The sequence below is a fragment of the Vigna angularis genome, chromosome 3, assembly GCF_016808095.1.
Source record: "Vigna angularis cultivar LongXiaoDou No.4 chromosome 3, ASM1680809v1, whole genome shotgun sequence".
In the NCBI taxonomy this organism is placed as follows: Eukaryota; Viridiplantae; Streptophyta; class Magnoliopsida; order Fabales; family Fabaceae; genus Vigna; species Vigna angularis.
This window is the reverse complement of record NC_068972.1, coordinates 33,050,054-33,076,171: the sequence shown is the minus strand read 5'-3', so window position 1 is coordinate 33,076,171 and position 26,118 is coordinate 33,050,054. Positions and strand designations below refer to the sequence as shown.

General features: G+C 34.5%; 1 protein-coding gene across 1 annotated transcript; it reads right to left on the bottom strand.

The window, feature by feature from the left end:
• Positions 1-12,077: 12,077 nt before the first annotated feature.
• LOC108324913 (zinc finger A20 and AN1 domain-containing stress-associated protein 4) lies at positions 12,078-13,278 on the bottom strand. The gene is made up of 2 exons (XM_017557860.2): positions 13,112-13,278; positions 12,078-12,822 (listed from the first exon to the last, which is right to left on the bottom strand). Exon 2 carries the CDS (start codon positions 12,754-12,756, stop codon positions 12,235-12,237), a length of 522 nt encoding a protein of 173 aa, XP_017413349.1. The 5' UTR covers positions 12,757-12,822; positions 13,112-13,278; the 3' UTR covers positions 12,078-12,234.
• Between the last annotated feature and the right edge of the window lie 12,840 nt (positions 13,279-26,118).

The window sequence follows — 26,118 nt, the reverse complement described above, 5'->3', positions numbered from 1 at the left end:
TCTCTTCAAGTTAGCAAGGTACTCTGCCTGGTCTTGTGAAAGGAGAAGCTTGCGAATCGTTGGTCGATTGCCGGAGCGGTTCTCTTCAAGTTGGTAGAGTGGTTCTTTTCGTTTTATTCCTGTTCATTTGATTGTAATTTGTTAAATCATTTTTAATGGAACTGTTATAGTGATTAACGACTGGACGTAGATTCTGTTGAATCGAACCAGGATAAAAATCTAGTGTGTCAACTTTTCTATTCCTTACACTCTTTATTATTTTACGTATATCAACTGTTTGATTAATTTTCTGAAAGAAAAATTATTTTTACTAAAAGGACCAAATTAATTTTAATTGTGATCGAACACCCTTTCCGCTCTCTGAGTTTTAATTCCGCTGCGCTATACTCTTCGAAAAATACCCCCTCAGATACCAACACCTTATACCGGGAACAATGGTTGATATCCACCCTATACCGGTAACAATGGTCAATATAAACCCTATCCTGAAAATAGTAATCGACATCCACCACTTATCAAGAGCGAGATATGTAGTAGTTGGTATCCAGCATACGGGAATCGGTCTACTCTGGTATCGTAAAATTTCTCATCTTTTACAGGTCTTTAATGGCTTCTTTAGCCTCAATGTATGATCTGCCTCAGTTTTTCAGAGTTATAATCTTAGTACTTGGCCTAAAAGGTACTCATCTTGCCTTTGGCCTTATAGGTCTGGCCTCAACATTCCTTGTCATTAAAGGTTCTCGACCTTCCTTAGTCTCATAGGTGCTCAACCATTCTTAGCCTCAATAAGTGCTCGACCTTCCGTGGCCTTATAGGTGATCGGTCTTCCTTGGCCTCATAGGTTCTTGGCCATTTCTAGCCTCAATACAGCTTGGCCTTCCTTAGCCTCATAAGTGCTCTACAATTCCTGGCCTTAGTAAGTCCTCGACCTTCCTTGACCTCATAGGTGCTCAGCCTTCCTTGACCTCACAAATGCTCGGCAAATTTCTGGCCTCAACACAGCTCGACCTTCCTTGACCTCAACACATATCAGCCTTCTTTGGCTTTAACACAACTCGGCCAGTTTCAAGCCTCAATACAACTTGACCTTTTTTGGCTTCAACAGTTCTTGGCTTTATCAAGCCCAATAATAGGTCTCGACCTTATCAGCCCTAACACATCTTGCTCTTTGCAGGTATGCCGAAGTTCTTCATGCTTCAAGTACTTGGTGTGCCTCAGATTTTCAGCTTTAACAACTTTTCCACCATTTTAGTCTCAACATCTCTTTTATTGCCTCGTTCGCAACTCTTTCTCAACTCTTTAAGCCTCTACAATGCTTGGCTTCTTTAAGCCTTAATGGTACGCAGCCAATCCCTAAGCTCTATAGTGCTCAACTTCTTTAGCCTTAACGCGAATCATTTCGCAACTTTTTATGCAGTTTCCCTGCCTCCTACCCAACGGTCTAGGTTGAACCTCCAATGTAGTTCCTTGTCGCTTACCCGACATTTCAAGTCAAACCTTTCATGCAGTTTCCTACCGCCTACCTAGCGTCCAAGTCGAACCTCCCATATAGTTCCATGCCACCTCTTTAGGTGGTCCTAGTTGAACCTTTCAAGTCATTCCATGTGTCACCTACTTGGCCCATCTTGATGAGGTGCCTCCGAACATTCAAACTTCTTCGTCCCTACGCTCCTTGAGTCTAGGGGCTACTATATCTATAAGGCTACTACTAAATATACAAATTTTCTTTGTTTTTCTTTGCATTTGGTCTACAATACAGGATGATTACCGAGTACCTAGTTGTTAGTATCATGTTTTGTAAATTGATAGCTAGTTACAACTATTTTACTCAATTTACTTAAGTTCTGCACACGTCTTCTAGTCATGAGCAGACTAGGGGGTTGGTGTATTGTACATGACCTATACAACCTGGCCACAAGCCAGCCTCTAACAACCCGACCATAAGCTAACCTCTACCAGCCCGACCAGAAACTGACCTCTATCAGCCCGACCACAACTCGGCCTCTACCAGCATGACCACAAGTTGGCCTCTACCTATCCGACCACAAGTCGGTCTATCGTACTCTAATGGCGTGTTATTTTTTAGCTTGACATAATCTGCATCAAAGATAAATGGGCCACTATGCCTACCTTGGCATATTTAGGTGATAGTCCACAAACACATAATTATCCTATAAATAGTACAATTATCAAGGTAAATGATTTACGTTCACATTTTATAACATTAATTGTTATCTGGCGCACCCTACTAACTTGGGCGTCAGAGTTTCTTTTGTAGACATGCGAACATCTGTTCATGAAGGTCGAGTACCGGAAGCATGGCGGAAGGAGGAAGGCTTCACGTATGGAAGGTTCAGAAGATCCATTGAGCTCATCTTCTTAGGATGTACTCATCTCCGTAAGAATAACTTCAAACCAATTTACTTCTCTTTTAGTTTACCATTTCACTTCTCTTTTAGTTTTGTTCAACCTCCTTTTCTATTCTAGCATAAATTACATATTATTTATTTACAACTAATAAAAGGATATATATGTGAAAATAATTTTTAAAAAACAATTTTCATTTCACCTCTTAAAGTTGTGTCTAATGAGCTTCATCAAACATAAATCTTGTGAGAAACTACTTGACAATAATCAATCTAGTATTAAACTTCATTTGATCACTATTATAAAATGATACTTTACGAAATATTTTGAAAATCTTAAATACACTGTTAGATGTTAAGATGTGTGTTTCTGTTATTTGGGCTTAGTCTATTTTGTATTAAGGGCATTGGCCCATATCTTACAATATAAATAAACTACCCTATGTGTAGTCTAAACACATAAGGGATATTTTCTCCCAATCTTCTTTATTTCTCATATGGTATCTAGAGCACAGGAATAGTTCCAGTCAACTCCACGGTCTCTGGCACCCATCACTGCTGCTGTTGTCGCGTCGCCGCCGCTGCCGTCGCCACCGCCGCTGTCGCCACTGCCGCCGTCGCCGGAGCTCCAGAATCGACCGGCGACCACACCATCGGAAGCGTCTCGGCCGGGCGACCACCGTTGCACGAAGATCGCCGCGATTGGAGCTCTCACGCGCCTCCACGCGCCGCCGCAAGAGTCGCCGCTGCCGCCGCGCATGCCGGCGCATCGCCAAAGCTTTCCGCCGCCGATCAGCACCGCCGTGAGCGCCTCCTCGCCCTCTTTCTGGATCTGTGGTCGTTGCGTCAATCGGAGCACTTTGAATTTTTAGGGTTTCTCCCTCTCCATGGCGTCTTCCTCGTCTACAAACACCTCTATTGGTGGCTCATCTTCTGATCCCTCAATATATACTAATTATGTGAATGTACACTTGTCCATTGACAAGTTAGATGGCACAAATTATGCAACCTGGGCGTCCGACCTCAAACTTTGGTTGAAGAGTCAGGGGTACTTAGATCATCTTACTCAAAATGTGACTACTGCTCTCATAGATGACACTTCCTGCTGGATGAAAATTGATGCTCAGTTATGCATTGTTATAAAGTCCACCATTCACTCCTCACTGAAACAAATGTTTCGATCCTATGAGACATGTTCAGAAGTATGGGCACAAGCAAAGTTGTTATACACAAATGACACTCAACGTCTTTATGGTGTTTGTCAGGACCTATTAACTGTTATTGGTCCGCGCAATCCTGGTCCCATGGCAGAATATTTGGGTAAAATTCATGCCCTTCTTCATGACTTTAATGATATATTACCCCCTGCTTCCACTCCTGCTGAAGAATTGGAACAACGATCAAAGTTCTTCATGTTGTTGGCATTATACGGACTCTCTGATGATGTTTCTCATGTCTGTGATCAGATTTTGGGTTCTCCTGTCATACCCAACTTTACTTCTACTTGTTCTGCTCTTTTGCGTATACCGAGCAAACCCGTCACTGAGACATCTCCTCGTACTGATGATTCCTCTATTATGGCTGCTCAACGTGATGATCGAAGTCGGTCTCGCAAGCCAAGTAAAGGACGTCCAAAATGTGACCATTGTGGCAAGTTAGGCCACAAGATTGATAGATGTTATGCTCTCCATGGACGTCCTCCTCGACCTGTAGCAGTGGCAAATTCTGATCCACCTCCCCGATCACCGTCTGCAGACCATCCTACTTCATCTAATATCGTAGACAAACCTGCAATCTTTAACAAATTTCTCAGATGGTATGAGGATCATCAGCACTCTGGTTCCACTACATCTGCATCTGTTGCACGTACAGGTACACCTTTTGTTGGTCTAACTCACTCCCTTGGACCTTGGGTCCTTGACTCAGGCGCCACCGATCATATCACTGGTAACAAGTCCTTGTTTTCTTCCTTGTCATGTCCGGCTAATTTACCCTCGGTAACAATGGCTGATGGGTCTAGAGTCTCATCTCATGGTATTGGTACTGTTAATATTTTTCCATCCATATCCATTGATCATGTACTTTATGTCCCTGGGTCTCCCTTCAACTTATTGTCCATTAGTCGTTTAACTCGTACTCTTAATTGTGTTATTTCCTTTACTAAAGATTATGTTTGGTTGCAGGACCGGAGTTCGAAACACATGATTGGCACAGGATGTGAGTCTCATGGCCTTTATCATCTCCGCCCTTCTCCACATGTTGGCGTAGTCATGGAGTCACCATCCCTTCTTCATGCTCAGTTCGGTCATCCTAGTCTTGCCAAACTACAACAACTTGTCCCGAGGTTGTCCACATTATCAAGTTTGTCGTGTGAGTCTTGTCAGTTAGGGAAGCATACTCGTAGTTCCTTTCCTCGTAGTGTCTCACAACGGGCGTCGTCCCCCTTTTCATTGGTTCATTCTGACATTTGGGGACCTAGTCGTGTTAAGTCCATTTTAGGTTTTCAGTATTTTGTTACCTTTATTGATGACTATTCCAGATGTACTTGGTTGTTTTTAATGAAGAATCGTTTTGAGTTGTTTTCTATTTTTCAATCTTTTTTCAATGAAATAAAAACACAGTTTGGGGTGTCTATTCGAAATTTACGTAGTGATAATGGCCGTGAATACCTTTCTCAACCGTTTAAACAGTTTATGGCTTCTCATGGCATTCTTCACCAAACCTCATGTGCTTATACCCCTCAACAAAATGGGGTGGCTGAGCGTAAGAATAGACACCTTATTGAAACAACTCGTACACTTCTTATTCATGGTCAAGTACCCTCACGTTTTTGGGGTGATGCAGTTCTCACAGCATGTTATCTTATCAACCGCATGCCATCTTCCGTCCTAGATAACAAAATCCCTCATTCTATCTTATTTCCTCAAGACCCTCTGCATCCATTACCTCTTCGAGTTTTTGGGTCTACATGTTTTGTTCATGATTTTAGTCCTGGTCTTGATAAGTTATCTCCTAGGTCTCACAAATGTGTCTTCTTAGGATTTCTACGGTCACAAAAGGGCTATAAGTGTTTTTCCCCTTCCCTCAATCGCCATTTTATCTCTGCTGATGTCACTTTTGATGAGTCTTCTTTTTACTTTTCACATCTATCTTCTAGTTCTGTACCTCTCCCTGTTACTGTTGATATTCCTCTTATCTGTGATCCTCCTGGTGATGCTCCACCCATTTTGTCTTCTCCTTCTTTAGACTCTCATTCACCACAGGATCATCCTTCACCTCCACCCCTTCAGGTTTATAGTCGCCGTAATTGTCTCCCTCATGACTCACTTCCGGTGCCGCCTCATGTGTCTCCTCCGGCTCCAGCAACTGAGTCTGACTTGCCTATTGCCCTCCGTAAAGGTATACGCTCTACCCGTAACCCTTCCCCCCATTATACTGTTCTTAATTACCACAGATTATCTCCATCTTTTTATACTTGTCTCTCATCCATTTCTTCTGTGTCAATTCCCAAATCTGTGAGTGATGCCTTAACTCATCCTGGTTGGCGTCAAGCTATGATGGATGAATTAAGTGCTTTACAAGAAAGTGGAACTTGGGAGCTTGTCCAATTACCATCTGGAAAGTCAGTTGTTGGTTGCAGGTGGGTGTATGCTATCAAGGTTGGTCCTGATGGCACAATTGATCGTTTGAAAGCTCGACTGGTTGCCAAAGGCTACACACAGTTTTTTTAAGTTTGGATTATGGTGATACTTTTTCTCCAGTGGCAAAAATGACCTCTGTTCGCCTTTTCATTGCCATGGCCGCTCTTCGACAATGGCCTCTTTACCAACTTGATGTCAAAAAATGCTTTTCTCAATGGTGATTTGCAGGAAGAAATTTATATGGAGCAACCGCCTGGCTTTGTTGCTCAGGGGGAGTCATCTGGATTGGTATGTCGTCTTCGCAAATCCTTGTATGGCCTAAAACAGTCTCCTCGGGCCTGGTTTGGTAAAGTCAGTTGTGTTGTTCAACAATTTGGTATGTCTCGCAGTGAAGCGGATCATTCAGTGTTCTATCGCCACTCGAGTGCTGGATGTATCTATTTCATAGTGTATGTCGATGATATTGTTCTCACAGGAAGCGACTATCTTGGCATCTCTCAGATGAAACAACACCTTTGTCATCATTTTCAAACCAAAGATCTTGGCAAACTTCGGTACTTTTTGGGTATTGAAGTAGCACAATCCAATGATGGTATTGTCATATCTCAGAGGAAGTATGCGTTAGACATCTTGGAGGAAACAGGGTTAATGAACTGTAAATCTGTTGAGACACCTATGGACCCTAACATCAAACTCCTACCAAATCAGGGGTAGCCTTTCTCAGATCCTGAACGGTACAGAAGACTAGTTGGTAAATTAAACTATCTTACTGTTACGCGTCCTGACATTTCCTTCGCAGTTAGTGTGGTGAGTCAATTTCTAAACTCTCCATGTGAAGACCATTGGGATGCAGTTGTTCGTATACTGAAGTATATTAAAAGATCACCTGGAAAAGGTTTGCTATATAGCCCTAACAATGATACAAAGATCGTTTGCTATTCAGATGCTGATTGGGCTGGTTCCCCTTCTGATAGGAGGTCTACTTCTGGATATTGTGTCTCTATTGGTAGCAACTTGATATCTTGGAAAAGTGAGAAGCAAAGTGTTGTGGCAAGGTCGAGTGCAGAAGCAGAATATAGAGCTATGGCATCAGCTACTTGCGAGCTTGTGTGGCTTAAACAATTGCTTAGTGAATTGAAATTTGGATATGTCACTCACATGATACTTATATGTGATAATCAAGCTGCTCTCCATATTAGCTCTAATCCTGTCTTCCATGAGAGAACCAAACACATTGAAGTTGATTGTCATTTCATTCGAGAAAAAATCATATCCGGAGATATCAAGACTGAGTTTGTTAACTCAAGCAACCAGTTGGCAGACATATTCACTAAGTCCTTACGAGGACCTAGAATTGATTATCTTTGTAATAAGCTTGGAACATATGATTTATATGCTCGAGCTTGAGGGGGAGTGTTAGATGTTAAGATGTGTGTTTCTGTTATTTGGGCTTAGTCTATTCTGTATTAAGGGCATTGGCCCATATCTTACAATATAAATAAACTACCCTATGTGTAGTCTAAATACATAAGGGATATTTTCTCCCAATCTTCTTTATTTCTCATATACACAATTTAACCTTTCTTTTTGTATTTTGCATGTTTTCCACTTTATCTCAAATTTTCAAAATCTTAAAAATACTACAATTTTTCTTTGAATTAATCAACCAAAAAAGAATTTTTTTTATCAAGGTTTTCAAATGTTTTATGAATTTGTTTTATTCAAAATAAGGTAGTAATATACTTTAGAAATAGATATGCAAGATATAAAGAACAACAAGAAAAATGTAAAAGATCTATATTGATTTACCTGTCAAAGAAAGCTACCTTCAGTTGCTTAATCATCCAAATTGAGATAATTCACTAAAATCAATTTTATATTAATTTACCTTCTAAAGAAAGCTACATCTAGTTGCTTAATTATCGTAATCGAGATAATTCACTAAAATTAAGCTTTTACAAGCACTACGTAAGAAAAACAAGAAGTGTAACACAACAGAATATCTTAAACCATATAAGATCTTTTGTAGCCTTTTGTGAAATCCTGTCATAAGAAAGTTATATGGGCAAACCTAGTCAAGAAATGAATTACAAAATTTGAAAAACAAAAGTGGAACATAATCACCTTAACAATAAAGTGCAAAAGATTATCCCCTCTAGAAGCAATAATAGGTTATTCACAAAAACAATAAAAAATAACACTTGAATCTTGATCTATAAAAAATATTTGACAAAAGGTTCAAGAAATATCTTCGCAACAAGACAATTAATGTTACTTGTCATAATATTCATTTCAACAATTACCACATTCGAAATTTAATGCAATTCATTTAAACTTCAACAATTATTGCAACTTACACAAATTTCCCTTTGAGCAATCACCCTTTTAGTAATAAAATTTGTAACATCATCTCTTATAACAATTGTTGGATCAAAATAGAAAAGATAGACAAACTTGCACTCCAAACTATTATTTCAAGTTATCTCAACTTTTGCAGAAAATATGCATATAGATCGAATATGGGTTTTGGTTCATTTTCTAATACATGATCTCCATCCTCACTAAATGTCCTTAACTTATTAACTGACCTAAAGAATTTTTTTTCATGGTTTATTTTGGTCTTTAATTTCCTTTCATTTGAATAACTCTTCTTTCATAATTATGTGAACCTTTATTTTATTAAATTAAATTATTTTTAAAACACTCATTTAAAATTTTTTATTTCTGTTATTTTTATTTATTTATTTATTTTATACAAGAATATGTAACTCTAAATTTCAAATGTTTAATCAATATAAACAACTAATAATCGATTATGTAAGCTAAAAATATTATCTTTTATTATTTTTCTTTTATTCTTAGTTTATGTAGTTAAAAAAAACACCCTCATTATTTTATTTTTTCGATTCATAAATTTTTCATTTTGTACTAACAGTTTAATTTATTCCCATATCCAACAAATTTACACAAATTTCTAATATAATTTCTTTTTTAAGTTTTTATAAAAAAAAGGAATTTTATAATTGTAACAAAAGCATTTTCGATAATTATCGTCATCTATAAAGTATTATTTAATAGGATTAAATATGTTTTTAGTCCCTCAACTATTAAGCGTTTTTGGGTTGAGTCCCTCTTTCAAAGTTTGTTTCATTTTCATCCCTTTCCTTAATGAAATTGTAATATTTAGTCCTCGAGCACCAACGGCGTTAATTTTTAAATGAGCTGGCTAACAGTATACCATATCACTTTTGCTTTTTTTGAAAAGTGTCAACTTGCATCTTCACGCGCTGAGGTTTCTCTCCCTCCCTTATTCATCTCCATCATCCTCCCAACTCTCTTCAACCCGCAGGTCCCACCCTTCAAACCCTCTCTTCCTCCAAGCGATTCAAGGGGTCTCGAATTTCGTGAAATACAAATATAACATGGGGATGGTGTTGTCTTCTCATATCAACATCTACCTCATCTGGTACAACCTCTAATATCGGCTACAACCTCTCCTATGCCTGGGTTGGGAACTCCGACAAACAGTGCCTAGAGGTGAATGTCCGCCAGCAAGGTGATAAAATAATTGAATGACAATAAAATAATGAAAATGAAAATGTCAAGAGCAGCAATCGTATCTATTGTCATTCTCCTAATTACTGGATGTGAAGCTCAGGATTCCATAAAATACCCCACAGTCATTGAGGATGTTACACCTTGTGTTAGCTTCCTCAAATCAAACACAAAAATTACCCCTTTAAGCAGTGTTGCCAAGGTATCAAGACACTGAATGGTGAGGTTAGAAGCCATGAAAATAGAGAAGCTATATGTTTATGCCTCAAGTAAGGATGGACAACAACCTTTATTAAGCTTCCTCCTATTGACGAAAAAACTGAATGCAAAAAGTAAACTTCTTTGCTCTTTTTCAAATTCAATTTTTTATTATGCTTCCAACTTAACTTTGACAGGGAAATGATGATGACTATTTTTTATTTTTGGTAATGTAGAGCAATCTTTATTATGTGAGGTTCATTTTGGTTGCTGCAAGTGCAAGATTATTAGATTAATATATTATAAAGGGAGTAGAAAAATAAATTGATAGTGAGCTTGTACTGACTCATGAATAAATAAAATTGCTTTGTCAACTATTCTGAATAAGAATGCAACTTCCTCTACTGCACAAGCAATGACATATGTTAACTAAAGTTGATCTAGTTAATCTTTATATATTTTTTTAATATAAGTCTAGCTCGTCTGGCTTTGGAGGTAGCAAAGGCAGTAGTCTCTGTTACATTCTATTTTGTTTGTTGTTTTCTCTCAGGTTTCGCAATGCATTGGCAGCAAACCTTGATGCATATATGGAAAACGAATCAAGTTGGGTGGGGAGGAAACTAGTGAAACGTATTGGGGGATGTCCGATGCTCTATCAATGGCTGTTGATCTTGATTTCTCCATGTCCCCTCCCTAATCCCAGGTACCATATTGTCTTTCCAAAATGTTTACAAACACTTATAGTTTGAATTTATTGAAAATCATAAAATTTTGTGGGTGTTACTAATGCAATGAACCTTACTGATGTTTCTGTAGTTTTCAATAAATATTAACCAGTAGAAGGGTGCATTGCTAACACTCGTCTATTTTTTTTCATCCAATGTGAATTCAATCTAAAGCATTGGGGCCAACACAAGCCTTCAAAACAAAGCTCCAAATCCACTGCACCAGAAACTTTCTTCCGTTTCTATTCCATCTCCCATAACGGATATGATGTAACCACCTCCATCACCCGTTCTGTACAAGCCCTCGCATAGATCACCAATCTCAGTGGGTACAATGGGTACGGTGGGGTCCTCGCTGGCGGGCGTTCACCTCCGAGCATTATTTGTCGGAGTTCCCAACCCAGGCGTAGGGGAGGTTGTAGTCGACATTGGAGGGGAAGGTGAAGTAGTGGAAGCCGCAGATGCCATGGCAAAAGGTAGATCCCGTTGCGATGATCGACAAGGAAGGTTCTGGTATTGGGACCACTTGTCGTACCAGATGAGGTAGATGTTGGTCGGAGAAGGCAACACCGGCCCCATGTGATATTTGTGCTTCACGAATTCTGGAACCCCTTGAATCGCTTGGAGGAATGGAGGGTTCGGAGGGGTGGGACCTACGGGTTGAAGAGGGTTGGGAGGATGATGGAGATGAATAATGGAGAGAGAGAAACCTCAGCGTGAAGATATAGGTTGACACTTTTCAGAAAAAGCAAACGTAATGTGACACACCATTAGTCAACTCATTTAAAAATTAACACCAGTGCTCGAGGACTAAATATTACAGTTTTATTAAGTAGAGGAATAAAAATGAAACAAACTTTAAAAGAGGGACTAAACCCAAAAACGCTTGATATTTGACAGACTAAAAACATATTTAACCCTATTTAATAATGTATTGTAATATTTGTGTAGAAAAAGTTAATATTTAACATTAAAAATCGTGTCATTTTAATATTTTGTAAGATAGTGTAATGAATGCAACTCAACTTTTAAAACAATCCTAAGCAAAATCAAATTAAAACGTTAAGTAGACATCATATGAATTAAGTTGAGTTTACATACAAAAGAAACTAAAATAATAAAATTAAAAATCAGAAAGATGAAAGACTAAGATCATCGGTTAAAATATAAACGAACTTAAAAGGTAAATGACTTTCATTCATTTAACAACATATTAATTAAAACTTATCTAAAAGTTTGTCAAAGATCAATAACGTTATTATCTCATGTTCTGAAAAAAAAAAAGAATAGAACAGAGCATACAAATGATTGAGGAAGGGAAAAAAGCATAAAATCGTGGAGAGTAAAGAACGAATATTGGCACAGCGCGTGTTCGACAAGTTCACTTTCACATTCATTACCGAAAGCACAATAAAACGCTCCACCGCACTGCGCTGCCCGGAAACCCTAATCACAAATAATTTCAACTACTCCTGACGGTGGTGGACCTACAAATTTTAATCTCACTGCTGTTTTTCTTTTTCCCCCTTTTACAAAGCCAAATTAAAATATGACTCATTCATTTCAATCCCTTCTACACGAGACAAACCGACTTTTTAAGTTTTATCTTAATTTAGAAGACAGATCATCATCATCATCATATTCATAACATTATACATAACGACATCTCTCTCTCCATCGCTCGCAGTACACGTGGACGGTTCTTATCAAATCACCAAACTCCGGTCCCATCGGACGGATGAGATCGAATCATATCCTCCGCAGCTTCTCTGCTTTGATCACGGGGTTAGCCCGAGCAATCTCCTCTCGCCCCACCGTCTTAAAGTCGAACCCGCACGCGTGCTTCTCCGGATACCTGTGGGTCCCGCAAAACGTGACTCCGCACCTGCACTTGAACCCAGTCAACCCCACACGCTTCCGACACGCGGCGCACCGGTTCGGTTGCGCTGAACCCGAGGATGTAGAGCTCGTCACCACCGCGACCTGAACCGGAACCGCGACCGCAGCTTCTGCCGGGAGCGAAGGCGGGGGCGATGCTTCGAGAAGGACATCAATCGCCGCCGGTGGCGCCGTGGACAGCGGCGTCTTCGCGGAGGAAGAAAGCGCGGTTTCGATGGTGGATTTGGTCGACACGTCGTCCTGCTCCTTCAAACGGATCGCACCGTAGCATTTGGAGCAGAGGTTCATGGTAGCGGAGCTACCGAAGAAGCCGCAGTTGTTGGCGCAGAGACGGTGACCTTCCGGAGTCTCGCATCGGTGTTCTTCCGCCATGAGATCTTTCGATTTAGGTTTTTTATGTTCTCTTTCTTCTTCGAGGAATCGGAATAGTCTTGGAACCTGCCGGAATTTCCCGGAAAAAGAAAGAGAAACAAAAAAGAGAAAACGATTAAGATTCCGTTCGAATCCTAGAAAATTTAAAGGGGGAAAAATTGAAACGCTGGGTGGTGGCTGGAAGGAAATAGTGCATATAAGTAGAAACCGAAAAACGAAAAAATACAGGTTGTGAAATTAAACAAAGTAGGGTTATAAATAGCCGAAATTAGTTGCTGTAACGAAATTTGATCAAATAATGAGAAATAAAATTAAAATAAGAAAATGGAGAGTTAGAAGGAAATAGAAATAGTACCTTATTGAGGTTGAGAATGAGAAGAAGGAAGGGGGAAGAGGGGATAATAAGAACGACGGTGGAAAGAGAAACTTAACGGAGAAGGATTGATTAACAGATTCAGAAAGGTCTGAGAGAGAAAAAGGAAAAGACGGCAAAACTCGACAAATCATAATAATAATTTTCAATCATTAATACTTTCTATCCATTAAATTAAATACAATAATTCATTCAAAATATTTAAATAAGTTATATATTTATTATAATAGTGTCTTACCAGAATAATAAATATTGACAGTCACAAAATTTATCTGTCAAGTGGTGACATTAACCTAATGATTACGTATTTATAAAATTCTTAATTTTAATTTATAGTCAATTTGAATTTATTTTATTAGCATTGAGGGAAAAAAACACAAAGAATAAAAAGTTCTAACATTTTTAATCAATAATAAGTATAAGAAAATATAATTTGTATATTATTATAATTTTATCTCAGATATAATTTTTATTAACTCATTTTTAAATTTTAAATTGTTTTAAAAAAATTACAAAATTAAATTTAAATTTTTTTACTTAGGTATTTTTATAAAACTTAACTTGCTCAAAAATTAATTCTTTGACTTTTTTCATTTATTTAAATATAAAGTTTCATATTTACAAAAACTTTGATATTATATCATTTTAGTGTAGTCTTACTTTAAGAAATTCTTATAAAACACGTTAATATTGATATATGAGACATAATAGGATAAATTTCACGATGAATATTCATAGGGTGTAATTAACAATTATTATAATTTAGTTTTATGTGTTGGTATTTTTAATGAAAATCAAAATACATATGTAAGTAGTTTTTTGGCTTTGAAATATGCTTATATTTATGTTGAGTTTGAGATTATTTATGTTTCGGAGCATGTTTAGATAATTTTTTAGAGACTTTATTTAGAAAATTATTATTCTTTAGTCTTTTATGATTTTTAAGATCAATGGTTTTTTTAAGTTTTAGAGAAAGATGTTTCATAGAGAAAGATGTTTTAGAGGAAGATGACGTTAGTGCTTGTATTTTTTTTAAATATATGTTGTTCAAAATCTTTTATATTTTTGTAAAGAAAATTGTTGTAATAATAAGTCAATTAATTTAGTTTTCATTACTAAGTGAGGTAATATTTTACATACATATTATTTAAATTTATTTTATAAGATGTGTAATTTATTTATGTTTCTTAAGTATAAATTTTATGATGAGTTTGATGTGGTCCTTAATATTTTATATTCTTTTATTTTATTTTATTTTTTAATAAATTTGTTTATGATGACAAATAATTAATAAATTTTTAAAGTGTAATCATAATTAAGGGATCAAAATTCATAATTATTACATGAACTTATGAGATACTAATCGGATTTGGGATCAATATTCTAATAATAATTTTATTTTGAATAATATATGTGAAATTTTTAATTTTAATTCTTTAAGTAATATTTTTGGTTTGAATTTATAAATAGAAAAAAAATGTAGTGAAAGAATCTGTAATTAAAAAGCTGAATGTAAATATGTAAATAGTTTTTTTTAGAACATATAACACAATTTAAAACATTTAGTTAACTAATGGTTGATAATACTTCAAAGTCACTCAACTCATTCTTCATTATCATCCTAACGATGATTTTTCTTTATTTATTTTATCAAATGTTTGTCTATAACTTTCTCCATATCCTAGTTGGAGCTTTTTAATTAAATATGATTTTTACCGAGTAATGAATGTGATTGTTTATAAATTACTCACAATCTATTTGAAGTTAATACTTTTTTTTTTTCAGTAAATTATGCATGAATTAAGTGTTATCAGGAATTATACTATTAAAGACGAAATATGTACCCTTGTTTGATTTAAATTTTTGATAGCACAACAATCATTAGTAATCGCTAATTTTTCATATAAAATGATACTTAAGATTAAACTCCTATATTATATATTCACGTGATAGATTTATACCTGTTCTTAATGTATTTTACACATGTTTCTTTCTAATAATAATCAAACACGTGATTTATCGATTGATTGATCTTGTTTTAAATATATATAGATTTACAAAGGAAAATATTATTATTGTTCAAATTTTATAAAAAGTAAATAAATATTTCAAATAAAGAATGAAGGGTTTGATATTCAAAGAGTTTCGTTCCATATTTTTCCATCCAATTTTGGATACAAAGTAAAATTGATCTAGGATCCAAGTGCACATAACTAAATTAAATTTAAAATTAATGATTAGTTTAATATAATTATATACCAATTAGTTCAGTGTATAATTATGGTGCGGTTAATGGAAAAAGGCATGATGTTAATTTTTTTAAGTAGGCACTAAAAAAATATTATCCAGAGATAGAGACAGCGAAAAAAATGCAAAGTCTTTTTGGTTAAGAAATAATAAAAAACTAATGTACTAAAAAAAAGTTGCTAATGTACCAGAAAAAATAATAAAAAAAATTGATATTATTATATGGAATGAAAGGGACAAGGTGGCAGTGGAGGTACTGAATATGGATTTGGTAAACACTTTTTAAGTTGAGCATCTTTCTAGAATTTAGGAAAACATTTTCTGAAAAATAAATAAACAAATAAAGTGGTGGACAATCTGTCAAGTAAACTGTTCATAATAAATAATAATGTTTTTCTTGCCATAAATTTTGTCTGATCTTTGAATACTTTCGAAATGAGCTGTCTTTAAATATTCATTTAACTCTTTAAGAAACTTTTTAAGAGTTGAATTGACATGATTAAAACCAATAATGATTACTTAAAAAATAGTAATATATTGTCATAAATTAAGAGAGTTGGATGCTCTGTTTCCCAATGTCTCACGTTCTTTAAACAAAAATATGGTTTATATTATTTTCAGTAATAATAAATGTCATTGATTCAAGCAGGACTTGTAAATATATGTATATTCTTAAATACGACGTTAATTTATATAAATTAAAATAATCTTATTTTATAAGTCATTTTTTAATAATATAAAGAATTATCTTTTTAATAATATAAAATTTTAATTTAATAAATTTTGTTGAAAACATTATATTATTTATTATTGAATATTCACCTTCTTAATTATATTATGTAGCAGCATAATTAAAACTTATCTTTTCTTTTATAATTCCAACACTTACTTGATGAATCAGGTTCCAATTAAAATAGATTTTAAACTTAATTAAAATTCAAAAGTAATTTTTTTATTAGAGTTGTTAAAATAAATTAAAAACTACAAGTTAATCCGGTTTAATTTGAGTTAATTCGATTTTAAAAAATTATAAATTTTACGTTAAACTTATGGTAAGTTGAGTTATTAATTTATAAATTTTAAATATTAAATTATATTAAAAAAACGAAAATCTTAAACTTATATTTAAGTGATTTGATTTGCATTTCGTCAACTTTAGGCGTGTTCTTTCCTAGATTTGATGCAGACCCTAATTCTTTGCATATTACTCAAACTGTGATCCTCTATTCAATTGTTGTTTCTAAAATTATCACTGTTTAATTAAATGAATGAAACCTTTAATCCATCATCAATGGTTTAAGTCGAGTTTGAATTTTTTTAAACTCGTTAATAAATAAATTAAGTAAATTTATTTTGACAGTTTTAATTTAATTTTTATTGTATCATTTATCCTAATAGAATAATTTTCAATTAAATATATGTATATTCTTAAATATATGTCATTGACCCAAGAAGGACTTGTTAATATATGTATATTCTTAAATATGACGTTAATTTATATAAATAAATAAAAATTATTTTATAAGTTAATTTTTGTGAAAAAATATAATTAGATTTAAAATTATCTATTTAATAATATAAAAATTTAATTTAATAAAATTGGTTAAAAATATTATATTATTTATTATTTGTAACATCCCAAAAATATAGTTATAAACTATACTTAAGGGTCCTTACATTTACAATAAAATAGAACCGTTACAGAAAATAAAGCTAACTTACAGTTATTCTAAAATAATCATAAATTAAAACTTTACAGAAACCTATAGTAATACAAATCATAAAAGCAGACCGATCGGTCATACAAGAGGTGTATCAACCGAACAATCATACAACAGTGTATTACGCCAAACGGTCCTATACTAAAAGCAAAAACAAATACAAGACCGAACGGTCTTACTCTTAGCGGAAAACCCTCCTCTCCTGCCAGTGCATGCTCCAGAATATCTTCTGCACACTCTGCTCACACCCAAAGGGTGATCACTGCAAGGACAAGGACGACCGAACGGACAACATGACAAGACAGAAAAATAAGGGTAAGCTAGTGTAATTTAATTAACTCTATAAACATTCATTTCATACAAACACATAAAACAATCATACTTCTACAGAAATCACACTAACATATTATAACCGACAACTTTCACTTTAACAGTCCGGACTGTATGAATTATGTAGCTACGACGTTCTTGCACTCGTGGAAAGGTAATCTGGAAAACCATCAGAATTACCATAGCTGGAAACACAAGCCGCCACACGAGATTAGCCCTTCATCCCTCACTGTAGCTGGAAACCCAAGTCTACACATGAGTTTAGTCCGATAGTTGGAACCCCAAGCTATACGCAACCAGGCCTCCTGCTATTCTCACCACATGCGCCACCATTCTTTACTTGAGACTCGGTGACCATTAGAATGTCAGGATGAACGACAACTTAGTCTGACCATATTCATACTTTACAATTCCATAACCATTTATGAGATATTCCTCCTTGGAACACTCGTTTATATCCATACAATACAATCACATCATATTGTAATGCCATCATACTTGTTCATATCAATACTATTCCATTCATATCACATTTTAAATACCATACCTCATTAACAACATATTTCCTCATCTATAACACCTTTAAATAACTTCAAACCGAACAGTAACACAAACATCACCATTGAGCACAACTGACTCGGAAATAACAAAACTTATTATGAACAAAACCTGACGGTAGAACACCTCCTATCTACGAACATGATCGTACGGGATATGGTTTCCCTATGGTGAACATGACCGAACGGGATATTGTTTCCTTATGGTGAACATGACCGAACGGGATATTGTTTCCCTATGGTGAACATGACCGAACGGGATACTTACTATACAGAATCCAAAGATTTGACTGAATAATATAGAACATCTATAATTAGACATAACCAAATACTAAAGCTTATAACCAAAATCTAAGAGCTTAAACCAAATACTACGAGCTTAGTTCAACCCTCTTAGTTTCAATTTCAATTACATAATTTGGTAATATGACGACACTGATTGCTTAGTGCATCACCGGGTACTACTGAGACCGAGTGTTGGCATCTGGCCGAGAACTACCACGACAGTTCAAGACCGAGCGGTCAATAACAGTTATAGCCTATGACAGACAAAACGCTATATTAAATTAAGAATCAACACTAGACCGAGCGGTTATTAACTAAGAATCCACAATAACATAACTCAGTTAAGACCGAGCACCAGAGATAAGCCGAACGATCAATTAAAGACCCTCAGTGAAGTACATAATTCTTCAGAATAACTGCAGAATTATAATCAACACCAATCCTTACCAAATTCACTACAATCTTCCAACTTCCAATCCTCCAATCTTGTATCAAACATCCTATACGATGCACTACAAACATCTAAAACATTTATAACATCATTAAGAGAGTTTCATCACAGATTTGAGATTCAATTTTGCAGAGTCATGAACTCAATAACCGAGAAGCAGATTTCCTAGTTTTAGTATCGTTTTGAGTGACTCAAAGGTTCTAACAAGTCTTAAACCACTTACCCAGATTCTCTATACCAACCACAATCACACCGAACATAATTGCTCCAATTTCACTATCCCACTTCATCACAATTCACACGGCCATGAACCAGAAACTCAGCATAAATATAATCAACATGAACACAACTATTTAACAGTCCACACCAACTCAACCGTACACAAAATCATTAAATTTCACATACATGCAACATCATCAACAACCTTTTCATACATCAAAGCTAAGTAATTAAATTATCTAGCTTCCCTTACCTTATAACTAGACCGAATAGCAAGCTCAATCAATCTGCAGAATTGCGAGCACCACACACCAAAATCCTAGAACACCTAAAGCTCACTGATTGAGAAGGAAGAATCACCCCAAAAGACCAAGAAAGTGATTAGAAATGAGAATGAGAAAAATGATGAGCACATGCAGCCAGGAACTTGGCTTGCATGTACCAGGAAACAAAATTTTTTAGGAAGAGAGTGAACTTACTGATTCTATAACTTGATTTTTTGATCGGTGGAAGACAATGATCTTGACTCCTAGATTGCTTAAACAGTGGCTGGTTGAAGAAAAGAATAGGCTTGAGTTTTAGAGAGATGCAGATTTTTGAGAAAATGAGATGAGCTATGGTTTGGGAAATTCTATAAAATGTTAAATCTCTTTTGGTTGAGACATTTATCCCTCCCTTCCAGGTGTCATTTTCAGGGGTTTGACATTCTCCCCATCAACAAAAATTTTCATTCTCGAAAATTAGGACATACTAAAGAACAGAGGAGGGAACAACTCCCTCACGACATCTTCAAATTTCCAGGTAGAGTCACCTGTTCACACATCTCAAACCACCTTAACCAGGCTGATGGATTTTTCCTCTTAGATAAGCTCTCCACTAAGTTGACCACCTGCATGTCGACCGAACGGTTTAGTTGAAGTAAGGAGCCGAATGATGACGTTTAAATAAAGAGGTCATAGCGCTGAATGAAGAATCGAACAGTAACTTAATACCGAACGAAAAAAGTTACTAATAGGAAGTATCACAAATCTGACAAGAAAGAAAGAAATGATGGAAAAATTTGTTACTGCTTAGGAAATAGAGAGAGTATAGATAATAGATGAGAGGTTCGAAGAAGAATATCAAATATTTTAAGTTTAGGTAAAGACTGGATTTCTTGGTCATTGGAGAAAATGAAACTTCCTAGAGATCATTTACTAGCATTCTCTTCTTTATTTACACTAAAGATAATACTTCATCTCTGACTCCTAAATAATCCAATACACACTTCTGTACAGATCTTCGAGTGTCTGGATCGTCCTATCCGTTTGACCGTTTGTCTGGGATGATAAGCTGAACAAATCTTCAACTGGTTGTTCAATTCTCTCTGCAATGGTTGCCGAAATTGAGAGGTGAACCTGAAATCCTTGCTTGAAACGATACAAGACGTAACTTCTAGCAACTGAACCACATTTTCTGGTATAGAGTTGAACCAATCTTTGATATTAACTTCTCAAACTAATAACCACCAAGTAATCACTCTTGGTCATCCAACCCTTAACAACCCAAATAACATTATGGTATTATGACCGAACGGTAAAAGTGAATGACGAAACCCTAATAATGTTATCTCATTTTTCGTTCAATCTCTTCAAGTTTAAATTTTTTGAATTCGTTAATAAATGAGTTAAATTAGATTGATTCACTAAGTAGTCAATCCACCAAGCTAAGTAATCTATGACAATCCTAATTTAATTTTTATTATACCATTTACCCTTATAGAATAATTTTCAATTAGAATGAAACACTCAACTTACAAATATTTATTATATTTATTTACTTTGCACAGCAAGTTAATTTCTTCATATAAATTCAATTAAATGTAAAATGAAAAACGTAAAAATATTCTTTTTACTACTAGTTATACATTATGTTTCTGTATAAAGTAAAATGTGTAATTCCTGTTATAATATCCTAAGTTACAATTTTATGAATCATTTAAAATTGTAATTATGTCTTAATTTTAACTACCTAGAAAATGATTATTTTAGCTTTTGAATGAAACACATAGGCATTAGAGAAGGGTTTCATATATGTGGCATTGATAGTAAATTGAAATAGGCAAAAGAAGAATATGAAAAAGTAACAATGAATGCATTGTTTGAAGAAAAGAAGAAAGGCGAGTACGTGGGAAACGCGTGGATTGAAGTTGGGGCTAAGTTGGAAGTGCGATTGAGAGTGACAGGGAAAGAAAATAAACAGTGAAAAGTTGCGGCAGAGATATTTTGTGAGATTGATAGCAATGGCTTTAGTTTGAAGCAAGTTGTTGCGTCTTGTTGTGTTGTGTTGTTTGCTTAGCAGGATGCAGTCTGGATTAGTCAGTGATAGAATGAATCCACCGAGGTAAAGTGAACAATGAGTTGGTCACCCACTCGATCCTTTCTCAACAGATATATATATATCTCTTCATGCAATTTTTTATTTATTTTATTTGTTGGTTATGTTATTAGTAGATTCTTCTTTAAATAACTTTTTTTTTTCTAATTTTCACTTATATATATAGCAGTGTTTCTTCCTTATTTATTCAAATGGTATACTTTGCAGATTATTTAGGAAGACACTGCACTTCAATATTTGTAGCTGAAATTGGGAGGCCGAATTCTTTATTTCTTTCGATCTGATATATAAAAGTTGTGTTTCTTTTAGAACATTAATTTAAAAATAGTAGTTTGAAAATGCAATAATTATTTTGAACATTAATTCTTTAGTTTGTGTTGAATTAAAATATTTAATAACAATAATATTGATTAATTTATAAGAATATAAATATCATGTGACCCTCTGCAATTTTTTTTTCTTTGTTTCTCTCTTTATGGTTGTTTCGATCACCTCTCATTCCTCATTTCTATATTAATTTTTCACTTCTAACTTTTTATCATTTTCAAAATTAAATTATACAATGGTAAAATTATGAGTAAAGGAACATTTTGGATTAATCAATTTTATTTTTTGAAGTAAGTTCAATTGCTATCTTTTTTTCTCTCTCTTATATGTAACTTTTCTTTAGTTACGTATATTTTTGTACCATCAAGATGAATTTTTAACTGATTATTGTTATGAAATTATGCTCTCATTATTGATTGAGTTTTTGTTTATGTAGATAGAACAATTATGCATTTTGAAGTTATTTATGGGAAAAACCATGTAAGGATTCTTCCTTAAGATAATGAAATTATATTTAGAAGATAAAATTGGATTTTTAACTATAGTAATGATTGATACAGTGTATTATACTCTGCTGTAAGAAAATGAATTGTTAGATAAAAGTCTAAATGTTAACCTTATGAAATCTGTCGATGAAAATTTTGTTGTGTTGTTAGTATTTAGTAACATAGAAATGTAAAGTAGAAATGGTAACTAGAGAGTGGATTATGGCTAGATTTTGTTTTTAAAATAGAATATAATTGAGTATATATGATGAAATTAGATTTCTACAGGTTAAATTTGTGACTTATTGAGTAGTTTTTTGTATGATTCTTTTAATGAATTTTGTTGATAGGGGGAGTAATATAAGTGTTAAACCCAATCCCTAACTCATTGATGACGACAACACAAAAATGTTTCTTTATGATTCTTTATGAATTGATACATATGTTGTTGTGTAAATAATTCTTTATGATTAATATATATGATGATATGTTGATTGGTCTGCATACTTTTGTGATCACAATTGTGTTTATAACTACTGTATGCATACTCATGTTTCTAAGTGATAAAACCATAAACACAAAGCAATTATGTATTGAATAATCGATTACAATGATGTTGTAATCAATTAAAATCATCAGATAGCTTATGTTTAAAATTGTGGTAAAACAACAAGTGTTAACCGATTATATTAAGTGCATAATCGATTAAAACTCGTGTCTTTGCAAACATCCTTTTGAAATGTGCTGTGATGAGTTTTGAAGTGAAAAAGTTTTCAAACTTTGTTTAAGTAGATACCTTAATCCATTACACTGTTTATGTAATCAATTAAGTCTGTTATACTTTGAAAACTGTTTTTAAGCTAAGTCATAACAGTCATATTTTCAAAATTTTTTACTAGCATTTATTAGTAATCGATTACATTAAATGCATAATCAATTAGAATTGTTTTAATTTTAATTTTGTTACAACTGTCAAAAGTGTAACCAATTACATTACTTACGTAATCGATTACAATGCGTCTGATATGAGAAAAACTATATAATGACGCATTATGCTTTGTATTAAAAACTTTTAACACTTTGATCATTTGAAAACATTCATATCTGATATCAAAGAGTTTTAGAGAGATTTTGTAGGTGCACATAATTGCTTCAAGAATCAAGATTCAAAGAAAGTGATACTCTTGAAGGATTCTTGAAGAACAAATTTTGCACTATTCAAGTGTTTTATGTTCTGATATGGTTTATTTTTTACAATCAAGAGGATTGTTGTTTCCCTATGCGCTGGCCAGGAAGACACAAGTTGAAAATATACTTTTTATATCGATTTTTGATACCTGTTAAAATTTATCAGGCATAGAAAGTGATGCGGTGATAGTTTTGTAAATATAAGAAACTTTTTTACACCGGTTATAATAAAAACAGATATAAAAAGTGATACGATAGCATTATTATAATAAAATATAAATATTTTAAACCGGTTGCAATCATAACCGATGTAGAAAAAATATTTTAAGCTGGTTGCAATCCTAACTGGTGTAGAAAATCCTTTTTTTATACCTGCAAACTCTAGAATAGCAATATATTATTGATCTATACCGTTAAATATTATAACAGGTATGATTATTTTACATTTCCCGCCATACTTTCTCTTCTATGCAAAAATTCGCCATTGTTCTCTGTTGAGGTTGGGTGAAGCTATGTTTAAAGTTGTTCGTTACATGTTCTATCTCACATTCACTCACTCAAGAAGCAACATTTACGTCTTCCTCGAGATTTCAGTGACTCGAGATCTCATCCTTTACCATCACAAAGCATCTTCCTTACCTTCAGGTTAGGGTTTCTCTCACATTTCCTCAATTTTTCATCTTTGACCGATTGAAACTTCATTTAAACACTATTTCACCTTCGATCTACATCTTCCACTGATTATAATTACATTATATCGGTTTCTTTCTGTGGATGGTTTCTTTTTTATATATTTGACTTGGAACTGACTCCGATTTATGTGTTTTTGGTAGATTTATAGGATGATTGGCAAAAAGTATGGTGTGGAATACTCGGAGGATGAAATACTGTTTATATACAAAGAGCATATGGGCAGCCTTGGGGAAAATCTCGTCTTTACTTCTACTTTTATTTTTACTTTTTATCGTTCATGTGAAAATAGTTAGATTTTTATATATGAGTAGATGTTTATTAATTATCATGAATTGCTTTCACGGGATTGAAAATTTTGCAGTTTGGATTTTTTATATTTCTACCTTAAAATTCAAAAAGAAAAAGAAAAGAAGTTGTTAGCAATTGTGTGTATAAATGAATCACTTGCTTGTCTAATGAGCAATTGTACTATTGCAGACACTACTAGTAAAAATCTCAAGACAACATTACATCAAAATAACTACAGATAGGGATTTGTTATATTTTAATATTAATATTTTTATGTTTTAGTTTTTAAATGATTGGACTTGTAATATGCTAGAGTTTCTCATGTCTGATTAGTTTTAAAGTCTTGGAGCCAAGCATCGGTCATTCGCATATAAATGTTGCCAAGGGAATTTCCATTGCTTTTGAGTGAAATGACAAGAACAGTCTTTTGATTGCATGCACTAGTGCAGAAAGGGCTTTAGACGTCCGTTCTTTTGGCTTTTTGACGTCCGACCTTCCCCCGACGTTAGGGTTGGGCAAAGTTAACTTAAAATACTTAAACTATAGTTAATCCATACTTTTTTAAACTTAAAAAACTGATAATGCAGTTAACTAAAAACTAATTAAACTAATTAATAATACAGTTTAAAAATACTAAACTATTTTATTTTAGGTGCAGTTAACTGCAGTTTAAGTTTATATCTGTTTTTTGCTTCTCGCTCACTCGGTGCTACTCCCGTTCATTCCACTCACTCGGTGCTACTGTTGAAGGCTACCGCCGAGGTTACCGTTGTTGAAGGTTCGCTGCCATCGAGGTTACCGTTGTCGAAGGTTTGCCGTCGTCGAAGGCTCGCCGCTATCGAAGACTCGCCGCTACCGAAGACTCGCCTTCGAAGGCTTTGCCTCACTCTGTCGTCACCGAACTGTCGAAGGTTCTACCTCCATCGTCGAAGATTCTGAGAACACTTCTCCTTCCACTAGAAAAGAGAAGCAAATCTGGAACCCTAAGGTACGAATGTTTTTCCTGTTCTTCAAACATTTTTGAAATGTATTGTTAGTTGTTCAAACATTTTTGAAATGTATTCTTAGTTGTTCAAACATTTTGTTAGACATCTTGTAACGATTGCTTGTACGTGGAGAGAGCATTTGGGGTTCTTCCATCATCAGTGGCCAAGGTACTTTATTATTGCTTTATTATTCCAATAAGGGTTTTAAATTACCATCTGGGGTTCTTCCATCATCGTTAAATCTCCCAACCCTTAACCCTTAAATTCATTCACTGGATATGATAGGAAGAAAAAGATGATTCTGTTTCTAATGCAAAATACACACACATACCCTTTTCTTAATTTTTATTTTGCAATATGTTAAAAGCAAGAAGACCAATATCTTTGACCAGAATCCTTGTTCTGGAAACTCTATAAAAGCAAGGTGCGGCAGCAAGCAGCAGATCTCATTTCAAGGATTGCTGTTGTCATGAAGCAGTGCCACGAGGAAAATTTGATGGGTCATCTTAGTGTTGTCTTATATGAGTATTTGGGAGAAGAGTATCCCGAGGTTTTGTGATCAATTTTGGGAGCTCTCAAGTTTATTGTCAATGTTATCGGTATGACAAAGATGACTCCACCTATTAAGGATTTACTTCCTAGGTTGACCCCGATTTTGAAGAATAGACATGAGAAACTCCAGGAGAATTGTATTGACCTTGTGGGAAGAATTGCTGATCGTGGTGCTGAGTTTGTACCTGCAAGAGAATGGATGAGAATTTGTTTTGAGCTGCTTGGGAAGAGTTACTTTCTGCAAATTCTCTTCAACAATGCTAGACACTTCAGTTGTTACTTTG